At 42.3% G+C, this 19,441-nt stretch overlaps 1 protein-coding gene across 1 annotated transcript in view; it reads right to left on the reverse strand.

Moving 5' to 3' along the window:
- ATP9A (ATPase phospholipid transporting 9A (putative)) overlaps positions 1 to 19,441 on the reverse strand; it is a 113,502-nt gene that overhangs the window by 44,934 nt on the left and 49,127 nt on the right. Inside the window, exons 7-14 of the mRNA XM_066623313.1 lie at positions 17,032 to 17,126; positions 16,421 to 16,501; positions 15,489 to 15,564; positions 10,484 to 10,560; positions 9,548 to 9,708; positions 8,432 to 8,574; positions 6,310 to 6,422; positions 958 to 1,170 (exon numbers count right to left, since the gene is read on the reverse strand). Of these exons, the coding sequence (XP_066479410.1) occupies positions 958 to 1,170; positions 6,310 to 6,422; positions 8,432 to 8,574; positions 9,548 to 9,708; positions 10,484 to 10,560; positions 15,489 to 15,564; positions 16,421 to 16,501; positions 17,032 to 17,126 (959 nt within the window). The remainder of the gene's footprint in view (positions 1 to 957; positions 1,171 to 6,309; positions 6,423 to 8,431; positions 8,575 to 9,547; positions 9,709 to 10,483; positions 10,561 to 15,488; positions 15,565 to 16,420; positions 16,502 to 17,031; positions 17,127 to 19,441) is intronic.

The raw sequence follows: 19,441 nt of genomic DNA on the forward strand, positions 1-19,441 counted from the left end.
ATTAAAGAGGCTGAAGCAGCAATTCCCTCTGGGGGATTCATGTAGACAGCATCTCTCTTGTTAGAGGGTTCCAATGAGATTCAGCTCCCATTTAGTAATCATCTGTTGGAGGGCTGAGACAACACAAGGATGCACTCTTAAGACTAAGCATTACTTGGATTACTCTTAAGACTAAGCATAGCTTCTGCCAGCTGACCCCTCAAGTCAGAATTGTAGCAGCCAGGGTTCAGCTCCCAAATGGGAAAGGAAGTTTAGTACATTCTTTTTAACTTGATTATCTAAAGCAGGGGTGCCCAAACCCCGGCCCTGGGGCCACTTGCGGCCCTCAAGGACTCCCAATGTGGCCCTCTGGGAGCCCCCAGTTTCCAGTGAGTCTCTGGCCCTCCAGAGATTTGTTGGAGCCCGCTCTGGCCCTACACAACTGATCTCAGCATGAGGGTGACTGTCTGACCTCTCGTGTGAGCTGTGGCATGAGGGCTACCTCCACTGCTTGCTGTTTCACGTCCGTGATGCGGCAGCAAAGGAAAGGCCAGCCTTGCTTTGTGCAAGGCGTTTTATAGGCCTTGAGCTATCTCAAGACCTTCATTCATTCATGTAAGTTCATCTTTAATATATTCATTTATGTAAACTTATGTAAATTTATTCAAACTTTAAATGTTAGTTAATTCTTTTTTTCCCTGGCCCCCAACACAGTGTCAGAGAGCTGATGTGGCCCTCCTGCCAAAAACTTGGGACACCCCTGATCTAAAGGGTATTTTGGTTGTGTGTGCGTGCACCTACAAGTCCCTTCTAGGTTGTTTATATGAATGCCAATAATATTCAAACAAACAAATCTCCCAATACTGATTCTGGTTGTTCACGCAAATTACTTTCAGACCACCATTTATGAGTGGCATCTAGAGAAAAAAAACAACAAACACAGACAAGGCATCAGTACAAAGCCTGACTATTTCTTACCTCATCGGGACTAGCAGCTTGGTACACCCTGCAAGAGTCTTCATAGTGCCTCTCAGCTTCAGCCTGATCCGTCACACCGTTTGATTCGTAGACGGGAGTTACGTTGTGGCATAGGGCAATTGCTTTCACCGCCTCGTGGACTCGGCTGCTTAGGGTTTTCCGTACTTTGGTAGCCAGGGTAGGGCCTTTTGAAACAGGCAGCTCCTGGGATTGCTAAGAAATGAAACAAAATGTGTGAACTGGGTGGAAGAGACCTTGCTTTCATTAATACTTACCACTTGCAAAGAGGCGGGACTATGATTGTTTACATTTCCACAACTCTCACCAATCAGAAAATTCAGACTGGGTGACTGAAAAGTATGCTACTGTTTATGCTACGGTCTTTGAATTAATTTTCAATTAACTTCATTAGTACGGGGACCATTAGAGATTTATTTTACAACTGAAAACAGATATTAGTGGGTCTGAATAGAAGAAGAGATGAGATTGATGGGTTACCAATAGACTGTAGCAGAACAGGGACTGACACCAACAGGAAGATTATACTAAATAAATCCTACTGCAGTCTCTGGAATTGCTACCAAGATGACCTGTGGTTTTCCATTTACAGGGCAGCCCTTGTTATCCGCAGGGGTCCCGTTCCCGAAACCCCTGTGGATACAGAAGTCAGCGGATGATTGAATCTGCAAATCCGGGCCACCTGGACCCTCCAAACGTGATGAGAACAAGGTTGTGCTTGTGTCTGGAAGTCCACAGAAGCCCCGTGCAGCCTCTGCAGGCCTCAGAATGCCACCCGGAGTCTTTTAAAGTGAATTTCCAGTTTTCAGCAAAAACTGGTTCACTTTAAAAGACTCTGTGTGGCTTTCTAAGGGCCACAGAGGTTGCATGTGGCCTCTACAGGCCTCAGAAAGCCCACATGTCTGGGAAGCCTTCAGTGGGGTAGAGCTGTAGGTTCAGAACCCACAAATGATGAAATCCACAGATTCTGAATCCATGGATAAGGAGGGCCTGCTATATTTATTTAATACATTTTCACCCTACCTTTCCCCCCACTACCGTGGATGCCCAAGGTGGTTTATATAAAAAAACATAAAAACAAAGCAGAACTAAAACAGTAAATAAGCCAGAGGCAACAGCACAAAAAGCCATAACATTAGTAATACATGAATATATATAATAGAGGAGCATAAAAACAATGTAGCAGCACAGAAAAATAAAAGCAGCAATAAATGATAACAAAATGAATGACCGCCATCAGTGGTGGAAATAAAAGCAGACACAAAACATTAAACCAGGAAAAAATACACACACACACACACACACACACACACACAATACAAAAATCTCTACCATGAACCAGCAATACACAAATACCAACTGTAATAGAAATGTTTTTAGAGCAGAGCCCACAGGAACACATCAAGGGAGGGAACAGTTTGTAACTTGTAAGGGAGGACATTCCAGTCCTGCAGTTGAGATGGTCCTGCTCTTTGCTATCCCCCCTCTGTCTCCTATTTTCAAAGTTCTCTCAGGAAGGACAGAACTTAAGGCCATAACACAAACAACAGATGCAATGGCCTTCTATTGAGTCAAGCCATTACTCTGTCTAGCTCAATACTGTCTATCCCAACAGGAACTCTTCAAGGTTTCAGGTGGGAACCTTTTCCTGCCCTACTTGGAGATGTCAGGAATTGAACCGGAGACTTTTCGCACGCAAAGCTTGTACCTGGTCACGGAGCTATGGCCCCCATTCCTCAACAATAGCACAGAAATCACTAAGTGCTTCATTTTGGATGACTCACTCCATAACCTTAGGCAAAGTTTCTCTGGATTTTGATGAAGAAACTGGCAGCTACATTTTAAAATAAAGCCAGTCCAGTTTTACATCTTATACTCATCCCAACAGCCCTGTGAGGTAGGACATTCATCTTGAGGTAGGACATTCACGTCTAGTTAAAAATGGGGAACTGAGGGTGAAAGGAATGTGACCAAGGCCACTAAGGGCCCAATCCTATCCACCTTTCCAGTTGCGGTGTAGCCACAATGTAGCCTCTTGGTAAGACAACACTTGTTCCCATATCTTGAAAAAGCCCCAGTGACTGCCCCTCCAACACAGGATGCAGCACACACCCCACTGGCACAACTGCATTGGAAAATTGAATAGGATTGGGCCCTAAATCCATGGCCAAACTGGGATATTAATCTATATCTCCTATATTCATATCTGGCACTCACTCTTAGGGCGCAGTCCTAACCCCTTATGTCAGTGCTTTCCAGCACTGGCATAGTGGTGCCAATGGGACGTGTGCTGCATCCTGCAGTTGGGTGTCACTCACGGAGGCCTCCTCAAAGTAAGGGAATGTTTGTTCCCTTATCTCAGAGCTGCATTGCCCTTATGTCAGCGCTGGAAACCACTGACATAAGGGGTTAGGATTGCATCCTTAGACGTACTGTCTTTCTTTGGGATTTTTTGAATGCTATAAGAATCTACTGTGAAATCTTATTTTATTGCTCAAAATAAACTTCTTAATAAGAGATGCAGTACAGAGGTTTTCATAGGAAAAGTACAGTTAGGAAAAGTAATTTTTTACTGTTGCCACACAAGCTCCTCTGCCAAGAGCAACCTCCCTACTGGAGGGTTCAATGGGCAGCACCAAAGGCTCAACACATTGGGGAAGATCTAAGGAACTAGGGATTGACCATTGATGAGGTGAGAAATATTGCCAACAATTGCAACAATTGCACCTACAACCGCATATTGCTTGAGAAGTTAACCTGCTTTTCAAGTGTCAGCTAAGGACCAAAGAAGAAGAAGTTTTTTTATAGATTGACTATCAATTTTGTTATCTAAGCACCACTTTTAAAAAATGCTACAATGTGACTTTCAGTGAAGTCACTTAGCTCAGCAAGAGACAATAGTTTAGATTGAACAGGATTTTATTCTCATAAACACCTGATCACTGAAAAGAAAAAGTTTATAAGCTAACAAGGAGGTAGAAAGCTGATCACTTAATTTTTAATACTATTTTTAGAGCCCACATCAGACATTCCAGGTAATTTTACAATTACTAAATTATGGCAGTCGCAGGGGGAACATACAGTCACCCAGTTTCCTGCCCTGTTAACCTCTTGTGTCAAGAGGACAAAAGTTTCACTTCCAGGTCAAAGGGCATAGCATGGTAACAATAATTAGAGCAATGAATCAGAACTATACTTTAAATGAATCAGGGCCAGCAAATGCTTCCAATTACTAAAGAATCTAACCTTTTAATTATATTTAAACTTATATGCACAGGGAAGTTCCCTTTACCACTGTTAAGTGCTGCTTTCCTATACTTAAATTAAAAAAAAAAGGTATATTAGTAAAACTTGGATTTTGATACAGGCTGGTACCCTGTCTTGGTTGAAGACAGACTCACTCACTGATGCAAGAACACAGAGAATGACATGTGAATCTTCTTTCCATGCTCCTGGTTAATGTGCAAAGATGATAGTCACAACTTCTTCCATGGTACAATTCATGCACTTCCTCCTTCTAGACTTTCCATCACACATTATTCTCAAGTGCAAAAAGAGAATGTGCACACGTGAAACTGGAGCCAAGTTTATTTCTTCTTACTCCCCTAAGTCCAGCCATAAAGAGCTCTTTAATTTACCATTAGCAGGAAAAAAATTTCTCTTCCTGTGTATGACAACTGCCTGTTTCACTTTCTTTGCAGCATTAGATGAGGAAACTGCAATATATTATTACTATGTGAAAACTAAGTTTGGACAACTAGAGAGCTTGGCACCTCCCATGCCTTCACTTGGTTTTTCCCTTTGTCTTTTTACAAATACTGGTCTATCTTCTTGGAAAGCAGTAAGAGGGACATGGCGCAGCAGCCTGATTGAAGCTAGGCCTTTTAACAAGTGCTGCCGCCTAAGGAGGTACGTGGGGCGGCGGCAAGAAATAGGGCCTTAACAGTAGTGGCACCAACGTTATGGAACTCCCTTCCCCTTGACTTGAGAATGGCTCCCTCTCTTGAGACTTTTCAGCGAGGCCTGAAGACCCTTCTGTTTAAACAAGCCTTCTGAGTTCATGGCCTTTTTAACATCTTTTAGTATTTTTTACAGGCCTGATTCCTCTATGATCTGCTGCTTTATGCTCTTTTTATCTGACTACTGTTTTTATGGTATCTGTTAATGTGTTTTTAATATGTTTTTTATCTGTTGGTTAAATTATGTTTTTAATCTGTTTTTAACATGTTGTAAGCCCCCCTGGGTCCCTTTTAGGGAGAAGGGCGGGATATAAATAAAGTTTATTATTATTATTATTATTATTATTAAGCAAGTTTGGTCTGCCCATGCTGGCCATGTCCCCTACTCAGCACCCATTTTTCATTAGTGGGAAAGAGGCTGTAAGGCCTTTCTTACTGATGCTGAATGTACAGCCACCAGGGATGTGGCTAGTTGGCGCAACAGGTCAGAAGCATGGTGAGTGCATATGGTCCTCACACATTCACTGAGCAAAAGGAAGAACACCCCTAACTAGGGCTATGAACAGGTACCTGAAAGGGGCTTCCAGACTTATTTTGAATACTATTATTCAATTTGTTATTATATATATTATTTTTCAATATTATTATTACTCTTGAGATCAAATGGCAAAAATGGAGCATTTTTTGCATGAAAAAATATTCTAGACCTTGTTGGCAACCTTCAGTCTCGAAAGACTACGGTATCGCACTCTGAATGGTGGTTCTGGCACAGCATCTAGTGTGGCTGAAAAGGCCGATTCAGGAATGACAATCCCTTCCACATTGGGAGCAAGTGCAGTCTGTCTCTGGTCTGTCTCCCTGGCTATGGGCCTTCCTTCTTTGCCTCAGACTGTTGGCCAAGTGTCTCTTCAAACTGGGAAAGGCCATGCTGCACAGCCTGCCTCCAAGTGGGCCGCTCAGAGGCCAGGGTTTCCCACTTGTTGAGGTCCACTCCTAAGGCCTTCAGATCCCTCTTGCAGATGTCCTTGTATTGCAGCTGTGGTCTACCTGTAGAGCGCTTTCCTTGCATGAGTTCTCCATGCAATCTAGACCTTACAGCAACATCAACAACAGGTCAAACAAATGGGTTTGTGTCTTTGGGTATGCATATATAGTTCAGAAGTCAGAACTACTTGGTGCTATGCAAGGGGCTTGCCCTATCCCAGTGGAAACCTCATTTTTAGTTCTTTGAACAGGCGACAACTATCACGCCACAAATTGCTTGTGAAACTTACTTTCAAGTACAGTTAACTATGCCACATGGGATGCTATGGGTTCTTAGATCCCACCCATAAATTCTATCTTAAGAACCTTTCAGTAATGTTGCTGTGCTCACCTGAGTATATATACTGAAGATATGACTCTGAACTTCATCCATGGAGTCAAGCCCATAAGCCACTGTACCAAGATGAAGGCGTTTGAAAACCATCTCATTCTGTGTGAGAGTCCCTAGAACAGGCACAGACTGAAAGTCACGTTTCATGCAAGGACAGCCAAGCAGAGGCTACTTCATATTATTTTCCATACTCTTTCATCCATGATTAAAGAAAAAAGTGCACAACACACCTAACAAATGATTCTTTGGTATAATATAGATTGGTTATTTTTATTTCACTACTAGATTTAGTGAAAGAGGGGCCTAATCAGATGATCATTTAAATCACAGTTCAGATGATCATGAATAAGCCTGCCCTTCTTTTGGGCTTGCACAATCCTACATCCCCCTCCCCTCTTACACTGGATGGCAAAAAAAATGTGAGTCCAAAAGTGGAACCACAGTTGCACTAACCACAGTTCCCTGTTACATTCCCTCTTGAGGAAGTGTGATCTGTTAACAAATCGGGATATCAAACAGTGTTCTGATTCTGATTAGTTTTAACAAACCATGTTTCCAATTTCAGATTTAATGGGGGGAGTGCTGGGTCCCTTCTTTCGCACACCAGAGAGAACATACATGTCTTGGAAGGAAGGCAGGGTCATTCCTGATCATCAAAACATGCTGGGGATAATCATTGGAACTAGTGAAAGACACACAGAAAGACACCTTGGTATAGAGGCAAATTGACTAACAGCATAACTCTATCAAACTTTCCAAAGCTGATGCAGCTGCAATGCCTCCATTACTACCCTCCTCCCACTGTAGGATGCAGTTTAAGTCCCGTTGGCATTAGAGCTGGAAAGGATTGGGCCCTAGGAGCACAATCCTATCCATGTATACTCAGAAATAAACCTCATGGAGTTCAAAGTGACTTACTCTAGGAAAGCGTGCATAGGACTGCAGTCTAAATTTGTGTAACCTGTGAGAAAGCCTTAACTCAAAACAATTAACAGCTTGATTCCAGTTCACTAACAGCATCTTGGTCTACATATGTACCAAATTTCAATTTTCTGGGTGATGTGGAATTAATGGAACTATGCATTTTCCTCAAAATGCTTCCCATTTTGAGGGAAAGGCATACACATGTCTCATTTAAAGGTTTACCTGGTAATTGGAATGATCTGGTTAAAAAGATAGACTAAAAATATTACCTGAATTAACTGTGCTTATTTTTTTTTTTAAGAAGACTGGCTAGGACCTCGCTCATCAAGGTGATCATCTTTATTTGTAGGGAGGGTTTAAAAAAAAAAAAAGAATGGGGGTAGCATTCAAAACTGGTATTCCTTACCAGTAATTTACTCAGCCCCCTAAGAACTCTGCCACCTCATTTTGCAGGATGTATAAACCAGGTTTTAGAAGACAGAAGGCAGAATGCTTTTTCTAAGAAGCTGCCTGCTGTGGCACATCTGTGCATTCTCTAAACACAAGGATCCATGCTCTCTCCCCCTTTAGAACTGGTTTTTCACATTTGCAAGTGTATGCAGATTTAGTCTCATAAGATTAATCACCTAAAATTTCTTAAGGGGTGAGGGTGACATCCCTAGGAAAGGCTAATCTTATGCAAATGAAGAATCACATTCTGCCCAGCTAAACCCCAGCAGTGTCCTCCTATCAGAAGGTGAAACCATAAAATGTTGAGTACTGAGAGACAAAAATCCTGGCTCCCAGTTCTTCCAGGAGGTTCTGTTGAAATCAGAAATCTGTAGAACTATAGAAAAGAATGATGCTGATTAAATTCCAAACAGGAACATAGACCCTGCCTTTTAGCTTTGGTAGTATACTATAGCAAGGATAAAAAATTGCATTTTGTTACTCAAATCATTTTGGAAGACTCAAAAAGAAGCTGTAGGCTTGATTGTCCCATTATCAGAAAAAGAGTATCTCCTCCTGAGCGTTAGATGTGACTTAATTTTAAACTTAGGCTGAAACATTGATTAAAACCATCCCTCTAAAATTCTCTCTTAAGAAAAATCTTTTCCTATTCCTTCAGTTACCACATCATGCAAGAAGGAAGAACACCCCTAACTAACTACTTGCATGATGTGGTAACTGTTAGGGGTGTTCTCTCCTGGAAAGATACCTGTTTTATCTGTAAGCAAATAGGATATTCTTCCCAGCTGCTCTGGAATTGTGCTGGATCGAACCACAGTACCAGGAATTTTAGAATCCCTCCGGATCATCCAGCTGTAGACGATTTTCCCCATATCAAGATTCACACGCAAACTGTGCAGGGGGGGGGAAACACAGGAAAAACAAACCAGCCATTTGGTTCCTGCTCATCATTACCAACAAACATCTTCACTGACTTAACGGTTTCCAGTCTTGAGCCAAGTTAGACAAAGACCAAAGCAACTACCAGGGGGCAGTAACTGAATCAGGCAATGGCACTGGGGGAGGATCAACTGAAGCCATCCTCTGAAGCTGTTTTTGCCACCTGGATTGATTGTGTATGAGACTGCATGATTCTGCCCACCTCGACTGCTAGGTAACTTTGACGGGGCTTACTCTGTAGCGATGCCCAGGCTTTGGTGCTCCCTCCCCTGAGAGGCCCACTTGTTCCTGTCTCTCTTCACCCCTATCATCATCATCATCATCATCATTTATATAGCGCTTTTCAACTAAAAGCTGACAGACAGATTGGAAAGACATTTCTGTTTCAATGCACATTCTATGCATAATTTGTATTTTTTTTACTGCATGCTGTTTTACTGTTATTTCTCTTGGGTTTAATGATTGTCTTCCTATTTTGAATTATTTGATTTTATTTTTAGTATGCTAGTGAGCTGGTTTGGGGGACCTTTGACCAAAAAGTAGCATAGAAATTATATTTTGATTCTCCTCACATAAATGGTTCTCTCTAAAAGTGATATCAGCATGCCAGGGAAAAGTTCTAGGTTAGTTTCACACATACAGGGGATTTTTTACACTGGGCAAGAGTCAAACTTCCAAAATTCTATCTAAAATCTGAAATAGTAAAACAACAAATGTATTACATGGACCTTCTATTCATCTATTTTATTTCTCAGTGAAGCAGCCTTCACACAAGGAAACCTAAAGTGAAGCTGTAATCAGTGATTAGTTTCAGAATAACCCTGTGGCTGAACCTGATATTTATGATACACACAAATAGATATTGTACAGAAACCAATAACTGCAGACTATTGTATTCACTTTAAAGGGGGAATTATGCTCATACCTAATAGGGATTATGTTTGAGAAAAGAAGAAGAAATCTGATTATCTGAAGGTACCAGCGCCCAGCAAAGTGCTGAAGGGCTACCATTACGAGAGAAACAACAACTAGCGCTCCAAAGAGAATCTTGGTGAGGCAATTCACTTCCAAGTCAAAGAGGCCGATCTAGGAAAACAAAAAAGATGGTTTATAATTCAGCTCATACCTTTTGTCTCGTTCTCACAGACTGCCATCATGCTACCTTCCTGAGGGATCCATCATATGGCAAAGGCAACACTTAGATTGGCAATTTTCAACCAGTGTGCCTGAAAAGTCCGCAGGTGTGCCGCAGAGGCTTGGAGCACAGTGGTTGAAAACAGCTGAAAAGCTCTTTCAGGTTCTGTGGCTCTTGAGGGCAACCATCTGTAATAACAAATTATTCCTTTGCTGGCAAAGCTAGTTGCTCTAAGAAACAGAGCCGCAGAACCCAGAAGAGCCTCCCGGAAGTCAGAAATGACATCACAAGAGGTGAAGCCCATAGAGAAGACCATAGAGGTCAGTGTGCTGTGAGAAAAAAAACATTGAAACTGCCTTAGACTTTTATCACACCTGGATCACACCTGTGACTCCAGAAGAAAAAAAACCTAGCATAGATTTACTGTCTGTGCTCACAATAGGTGGCTACAAATGAAGTTTAGAAACATTACGACCCTGGCATGAAAGTTCAAGAAGCTGATTTTGGTGATATAATATATGAAGCTACCCAATGTCAGTTCACACATCACATTTTTAGGTGCCCAGTTGTTTTACATGCGTTGAAGTGTGAATATGATAAATATATACATCATTAAGGTACAAATTAGGAAGCCAGAATGGGTTGTTAATTCCTTTCAAGTGACAATTCAGTGACCATTATATGAGTTTACAGCCATATAACAGATCACAAAGTTTATTTCCTTACCTTACTCCGTGGATTTGATGTGTTCATGACACTACGTAGTTCCCGACCTGTGTACAGAACAACTCCCACTACTGTTCCTGAGAGAAACAAAAGAACTAACATTACAGAAAGAAAGATGATACAGAAAGAGACAAACACATGGAAACCCTACCTGATTATTAGTTTCATGGAACCTGTGGGAAGCAGGACACCAAAAAAGTGATTACTATGCACATACATACACAGTTTTAAGAAGGGGAAGAGTCTTATCTGCACTCATCACTACAAAAGTATGTTTTCTGTGATTAAGATTTCTATCTACACTAAGTACCCATACACTTAGCCAAGTTCAGGAATAACACTAAATCATGGTCTAGTGCTAGAAGAATGAGGCTCAGAGACTTGGTCTCATGCATGCTCCCCTTCCTTTTTGTGTGCAAGAGAAGGAGTTAAAGTTTCCACTTTCATTTATGACAAACTGCATTTCAGTATCATGTACAAACTTGGGGAGTTATGGCTTGTGTAATTCAGTGGTTCTCAAACCTTTTCATACTGGGACCCACTTTTTAGAATGACAATCTGCTCTGTTACCCTGCACATGCCTGATCTTGTCTGATCTTGGAAGCTAAGTAGGGTCAGGCCTGGTTAGTACTTGGATGGGAGACCACCTGGGAATACCTGGTGCTGTAGGATTATACCATAGTCTTTCGAGACTGAAGGTTGCCAACCAATCTGCTGTGACCCTCCGGAAGTAATGTCATTAACTTAGAAGTGATGTCATGGCCACACAAGCAGGAAACAAGCATCAACAAGCAGGAAAAATTTTAACACCCTCCATACAACAAAATCAAATCAAATCGATTAAATAAAGAACCCTCCCAAGCAGTTGCTGATCTGTTAAAAAAAAATTCCCTAAACATTCCAAAGGCTGCAACATATCCACACTTAAGAACAGCCCCACTGGATCAGGCCATAGGCCCATCTAGTCCAGCTTCCTGTATCTCACAGCGGCCCACCAAATGCCCCAGGGAGCACACCAGATAACAAGAGACCTCATCCTGGTGCCCTCCCTTGTCACCCTGGTGCCCTCCCACTTATCTGGGAGTGAGCCCCATTGACTATCATCGTTAAAAGCACAGGTCTGTTACATTTCCCCAAATACAGTCATACCATGGTAGCATCAAGTTGAATATATTAAAAATAAAATACACATTGAAATGAATGGGAACCCACCTGAAATTTACTCGTGACCTACCTAGTGGGTCCTGAGCCACAGTTTGAGAATCTAATTGCTTAAAACAAATCAAAATACCAAACCATAGTTTGATCCTTGTTTAACTAACTATAGTTAGAGCAAATCACAGTTCACTGAGTTTATGCTCCCTGAGTGCAATGCAAAACTGTGGTCTGTCCAAGTGACGTGGAAGCTTCAGATGGTCTCCTTTCACACACAAGAGAAAGGAGGACTGTGGAAGAGCCACTCTTTCTTGAGAGAAAGCATTCCATGTGAATTAGATCACAGTATATAGTGTATCCATAGCTGATAAAATGCCAACAGAACATATAGTCCAGGCTGCTTTTTGATATATATGATGGAGCTTACATATAACAATATATGGTAGTGTGCATCCATTGTCTTCACCTGAACAGTGAGAAAATGTGGCTTAAAAACATCGAATGATGCATTTTGTGATAGATTGTGTGTTGCTTTGAAAGCGGCCTAAACTGCAGAGTCCAGTTTTTGCGGCTAACCTTTCCGACATATGCACCACATGCAAAGTCATACCACACCAGGGCGCACTAACCTATGCATGTCAGCCCCAGGCCTCGCTGCTGTTTTGCCCCTAGACTGATGAGTCGGGGACCAGGAGGCAGCACTGCACAGAAGCAGCCAGCAAGGAGCAAAACCGAGGCAGGAGCAAAGGCAATTTCATTAACATGCCTTGGTCAAAGCACATTTGCAAGCCTCCATGCATTTTATTCCTCACAGTTATGTTGACACATAAAGGAAAGTGGCTAAAGAGGTTTCAGATATATAAACTTGTTCAATGATTTAGCCTGAAACTCACAACTTCTCTTGTTCCTGCCACAAAGCCCACTGCCTGCACCACTTGAGAAGCCCCTGTCATGCAGCTTGACCATCTAATACAGTGCAGGAGCCACAAGGGAAGAGGCTAGCGAGTGAGCAATACAACTTGGGTTCAGGTGGCCATGTTTTGCATATGTGACCATCAGCAGCACCCATAAGTAGCTCTTAAGATTAAAGTCCTGAAACTGTGACAACTATTCCAATCCAATGACAAAAAGGAACAAAAAAATTCATTAGAACAGGTGCCCACTTTCACACATGCACACAGGTGACCCCTAACCATCAATCTGTTATCAGGGCCATGCTTGTACGTGCAGGGATTTTGTCTGCCCCACCCTGTATCTATTTTACAACAATTTCAGAGAAGAAGAGAAAGAAAACAACATACAGTGGCATGCTACTTGGCCAATGGAAAAATCATTTCTAGAAATTATGCTATAAAATATTTGTGTTATGATACCACCTAGAGGTTCTTTTGAGTCATGGCTCTATTAGGACTTGCAGTATTATATGCCCGGGAATGCCTGCAGATAAATCTACTGTTCATGCTATTGTGCCGTTCTTGTTAAAGTATTGCTAGGATGAGTTTTGTAGCTTTTTATTGTATTTTAGACATGATTGTAGACTACTTGGTGGGGGGGGGGCGTTGAAGCATCCTAAAACTTAGGGGGGGAAAAACCACATAGCTCTAGAAACATGTGGTCCAAACAGGCTGCAGAATTCTGATTAAGCACTGAGGACAGAAGACACAAGAAAACCAAAGACTGGACCCCAGATCAGATAGATTCAGGACTGACAAAGGGAACTGCTTCTTCAGACAAAACCTAATTTATGGAATAGGCTGCCACCACCAGGAAAGTGGTCTGAAGCATATTTGTAACTACGAGGTACCTGAGGGGCACCTGACCGGGAGCCATGCCAAGTGGGGATATATAACTTCCCCCAGGTGGCTTTTCACCCCACCATTCCTTCTCCTGTGGAGGTTCCCAGCCTCCACAGAGAAGGAATGGGGTGCAAGAAGCCTTCGCAATGAGTGCCCCCTCCTCCAGGGAGAACCCAGAAGTGACTGCCTTGTGCCACCAGTTGGGCAAGGCAGTCACTTCTGGGTTCTCCCCCCTGGAGGAGGGGACAATGGCAGCTTTGCATGCCCCGTTCTTTGTTCTTTCTCCTGTAGATACTTCCAGCCTCTACAGAGAAGAAATGAGGTGCATGAGGCTACTGCAGTAAGCACCTCCTCCTCTGGGGAGAACCTGGAAGGGACATCACTACATCACTGTTCCAGGTGCCGGGGCAGTGTGTTATGGCTCTGATCTGAAGCTCACTATTTCTAGTTCACAATAAGGCTGTGTGCTTACGTTTCTGTGAAGAAGCACTTCCTTTATGGGTGCCAAATCTCCTGCCAGTCAATTTCATTGGGTGATTTCATTGTGAGAGAAAACAATATATATCCATTTGTCTAATGCCATTTATAGTTTTATAAACCCTTCACAACCACACTTAGGGCACAATCCAGAGGCGCCCCTGGGCTGGCGCAAGTTCCTCGCACTTCCTCGGGAGTTGGCAAGGCCGGCGCACAGAGGCACACCGGCCTGCAGAGGCTGACCCAAGCCTCCACACCAACGGACGGAGTGAGTCTTGCGTCGGCTGAGCTCAGTCAATGCAAGACTCTGGGGTGGGCAGGGAGGAGGAAGGAGAGAGGCGTTCTGGGGCGGGGGGAAAGTGGGTGATGTGTGGCCCAGAGGGCGGGAGGGTGGGGAGCATAGGCTGGGTTGGGACCTGGCAGTTATGCTGGATCCCAACCCCTGTTCCTGGGGAGTTCAGAGTGGCTTCAAGTCGCTCTGCTCTCCTCTGACTTGCAGCTCCTCAGGAGGTGGTGCAAGTCCAAGGAGACCCATTGGGGCCAGGGTGCCTTACCCAGAGGTAAGGGGGAAAGTTTCTTCTTACCTCTGGCTGAGCCACTTTGGGCCCCTATCCTGTGCTGGATAAAATGCAAGTCTCTTGGCTTGCTTGTTCCAGTGCAGGGTAGGATTGTGCCCTTAGTTGCCTTTTCTCCCCTAAATTCAAGACCCCCAAAGTTTTAGCCTTTCCTCAGAGGGAAGGTGCTCCAGCCCCCCTGATCATTTGAGGAAACCCTTGCACTTTTTCTTACCAACATCATCTAGCATTTCTTATAAGCCGTTTCCATCTTTCCTGTCAGCTTCCTATATCTTGGGCTAGAATTAAACCTTACCCCACTGGGCTCCTATGCTAAGTTCTTCACCTCTTCCCCACAGCTATCCTTCCACTGTGAACACTGATGAGTGCCTAAAACACCACTCTCAAGCAGAGCCAGACAAGGATAGGAAGCACCAAAACTGAGATTACAGGAAACTTCCATCTCGTGCACACTTTAAATCCTCAGCACAACACAATTTTGTATAGATTTATGTAAAATAGAACAGATGCATTAACTGCTTTAGTGAGGGGGAGGAAGATAAGACTTCCTCATTTATTATTTTAAGTACTTACGAAAGAGTTTTCCCCCTCCTTCTGCAGGATACACCTGGTCTTGCTTTTATAAGATACTCTTTTTTGGAATTACAAACTAGGAGGCGGGCATTTTCTTGGGGGATCTTTTATCCTATTTTCCATCTCTAATCTCTTTGACACCCTTTCTGTTACAGATTTAGAATGTCAATATTGAAAGCAATTAAGTGCTATTCAGCAGTGGATGCTTTGTGCAAAGGGTATTGGAATTCCACAGGCTTTCTCATCTATAAATGTCCAAGGGGTAATTAGATGTCAGCTCAGAACTCCCTATGGTGTTAGGACAAGTGGAAAACTTCATTCCAACCACTAATTTTCATTGACAAGAGATTATTATTTCAATTACAAAGAGATTTTTTAAAAATTGCTAACATACTCCCTTCAGAAATTCACACGTTGCTTTGGCCTTACCTGAAGCGATGACTGTGCTGGCCCATAGAGTATTTTCAATGCTTAAGCTCTCATTCACTGGAGGGTCACTGTCCTCCTGAAAGAGTTACCCAGAAAAAAGGGAAGGACTCAATATGTGTCTTATTTACCCTTTTTCTGTCATAATTGTAATACTTCAGTTTCTTATGAATGGTTAACTTTGCCAGTTTTGTAGCAGTTTCATTCCTACTCCTCGGACACCCAAAGGGCTCCATTTTCAGTACCTTACCACAGAAGCAAAACTAACATCGAAGTGCCAGACATCTTAACCATTTAAAAATGATGTGGATTCTCAAAGTAGCACCACCCCCTTTAGGCTGTTCTATAAATTATTTGATTTATGAATTGAACTCTTCTCAGGTCTATCTCTGTCCAACATTCCCAAACTTTGACATAACAAAGTTTGACATAACAGGAGGGCACATCACTGAAATGTGGAAGAGGACTGCATGTGGAAATGGGTGGTGACTATGTTGGCATTCAGAAACTTTTTCCATGTTCTATATTGACAAGAAACAGCAGTAGAAAGCCTACAAGTACAAGTACAGTGAACAAACAAGTTTTGTTGGGTTTTTTCTAATTTTGAAATAAATGAAACTCCACAGTGCAATATGAAATTCTAAAACAGATTAAAATTTGTACACTTCTGCTCTTTATTTTATCATATTGCTTTCTTTCTGGTCAAGTTAGGAACATGAGAATGCTCTTGACCAGTGACATTAGAAGATAACAGCAAGTTAACAGCAAGTTACTAGCCCTAGAAAATATCTGACACCGACTTGCACCCTTGCTAGCCTTATTTTTCTATTTGTGAATTGAATCTGTGATCCTCTGTAAGATCTGAAAATTTCCTCCAGTCCTGATACTACTTTGCAGTTCGTAAAGACACAAGGTTACACATCTCACTCACTTACTCGAGTAAAAGTCCCAACAAAGTTGTGGATGTCAATGTTTGGCTCCTCTGCATACACGTAAGATCGGATCTGAAGAAGGTCCTATATAGACAAAATACAAAATGAATTCACAAAATTAAATTCTTTGCCCCCTCTTTTTTCAAGTACTCTTTTCCAAACATATGTTAAATCCTTTAAAACACAAATGAAAAGGGATTATATTTTTCAGCATGCACAAAAATGCTCTTGCACAGCTCTCGTTTACTCCCAGTGGAGCTCGTGCAGAAGAGATTTTAAGATCTGTGAATAGATTCCCAGTGGATTGTTGTTGTTGTGCTGGGATGTGAACACATGATGCTGCTTTCTACTGAGTGAGATTATTGGTTCGTGCAGCTCAATACTGCCCATGCTGACTGGCAGTGGGGCTTTCCAGAGTTTCTTTCCCACACCTACCTGGACATGCCAGGAATTGAACCTGGAACATTCTGCATGCCAAACATGTGCTTTGCTACTGAGGTTTGTCCTGGAAAGAGATTCCCAGTGGACTATACATAATAAAATTAATAATATAAATTGTGGCTGCACTGTAGAAGACGATTAAAACAAAAACAAATTTAAAAGACTTCACATACAGAAGCAGTGGGTAATCGCTGAGTGCAACTGACAGGTAGGCGCAACTTCCAGTCAGTTTCACCATCCAGCTGATCCGTACGTAGAAAGCAGGAACCTGTGGATTATAAATCTGTATTAATGAAACATGCTTTTTTTTCCAATTACAATTTAAGACACCTACTTATTTAAGACAAATCTTAGAAAGATTAGTTTATGAGGACCACTGGATGTTGGCATCCTTCAGTCTCGTAAGACTATGGTGTCACGCTCTGAATGGTGGTTCTGGAACATAGTGTCCTCTCCAGTGCGCGAAGACTGGGTAAAGTAGGTATGGAGGATAGGCTGTTACCCATGCAGCAAATCCCCCTCTCCACGTCGCTGAAATGGTCCAATGGAAAGGCAGAGGTCAATACGGTTGGTTCCAGCAGCGTTGCAGGAGTTGCCAGATGTGACTGTGTTCAGCCATGAACTGCCTCAGGGACTCCGGCTCCAGATTTTGCCTTGAGGTTGACTTCTGAAGCCTTTTCCATAACTGGATGTAGCCACAAGGCAGTGGAGGTTTGGGATCAGAGTTTTCCTTCTCTCAGATGAGCTGCCTTCCCAGGCTGACAAGTCCCATCTACCCGGTGGCTGTTTAGTCGCCTCTTACGACAAGTACAGCCAAACTGAGGGCCTATTCTTATCCCCAGCACAAAAGTGTGTTGTTGGTTGTTCTTTAAGCATCCACATATTAGCACCAAGTCTAATGAAAATCTCACAAAGGTCAACCCAGAATCTTGATTGCTTCTGAATAATAATAATAATAATAATAATAATAATAATAATAATAATAATAACAACAACAACTTTATTTCTACCCCGCCTTTCTCCCCGAAGGGACTCAAGGCGGCTTACAACATATTAAAAACAATTTAAAAAACAAATAAAAACATATTAACACATACTAAAAACAGCAGTCAGAGTAAAAAAAATAGGTAAAAAGAGCATAGAGCAGCAGCAAGTCATAAAAGAATCAGGCCTGTAAAAAAAAATATTAAAAGATGTTAAAAAGATGTTAAAAGGCCGAGAACTCAGAAGGCCTGTTTAAACAGAAGGGTCTTCAGGCCTTGCCGAAAGGTCTCAAGAGAGGGAGCCATTCTTAAGTCAAGGGGAAGGGAGTTCCATAGCGTTGGTGCCACTACTGAGAAGGCCCTATTTCTTGCAGCCGCCCCACGTACCTCCCTAGGCGGCGGCACTTGTAAAAAGTTCTGAAGTATGGAACTACTAGCTGAAAATTATCTGTACAGCTAAGAGCCTTTGGGTCACCAACAATGCTACATTTCTCAACTCATACTTCAAAAACCCACATAAGTTATCAAGCAAAAAACGGTTCGAGATTTGTGTTTTGGTGTGCGGTATCAGAGGATTCAACCCTTAATCTCAACTCTTCCGTTTTGAAAAGCCTCCAGAATTGTCCCCTCCATTTCACAAGGCTCGTGCTTTGAGTCAGCTTTTTTTCTTTCCATTTCAAAAAACAATTTCTAAACATCATTAATTGCCAAGAGATTTGAATTTTGTGAGGCGGTTGACAAAATCTTGGAAGTATATGTGCCAAGCAGGACTTTGAGTAGTAAGGTGGTTGGGCTTGTGGACCTGCATTGCCTTTTCCCCATGACTAGTAGAAACAGAATAAATTGTGCAAAATAAGTAACAACTAGGCAAATTTGCTTGCTTTCCACAATCTACACAGATGGAAGAGTTTAATTTTCTTTGATAAAAAGTTTCACTGAAGAACATACATAGCTCTAGTGGAGCACAGCAACCTAGAACTCATGCTGATGGTATAAGGATGAAAGACTCCATTTACCTGGCACTGCCCAGTGCCTCAGCCTGTTCTTTCCTACCAGTCACATCACACTGGTTCCTTCTGCACTGAGCAGAAACAAAACTATTCTGAGCATATTCATTCAACCCAGCACATCCATGGGGATGGGCTAGGAGCAGAGGCTTCACCATTCACATTTCCCATTGTTCTAATCTTATTTGTCATAGCCGTAACCTAACAACCCCAAATCGGCTTCACTGGTGGGGACAGCTTCAAGTAGGCTCCCCGCACTGCACTTTTGATCTGGGTCATCGTCTCTGTATGACCCACAAACAATTTGACTGAGGCCATCAAGACTGGAACATGACTGCACTTGAGTAAACAGTGCCATGGGGCAGTTGTTCACTTGATAAATATTATCGTACACAGGCAGGGTTCCATCGTCTAGAAACCAAGTCATTTTTAAAGTCATCTTTTCCTTTTCTTGCAGTTCTACATGTGACCAAGTCAATAAATATACTATGGAACCCCAGAATAATTGAGATAATATATTATGGGCTTTTTGTGCTTTCTGAAGAAATGCTGACACATTAGAAGGCAAGCCAGTATATGAAGCTCAACAAAGT

Source organism: Tiliqua scincoides, chromosome 4, assembly GCF_035046505.1.
Source record: "Tiliqua scincoides isolate rTilSci1 chromosome 4, rTilSci1.hap2, whole genome shotgun sequence".
NCBI classification, from domain to species: domain Eukaryota; kingdom Metazoa; phylum Chordata; class Lepidosauria; order Squamata; family Scincidae; genus Tiliqua; species Tiliqua scincoides.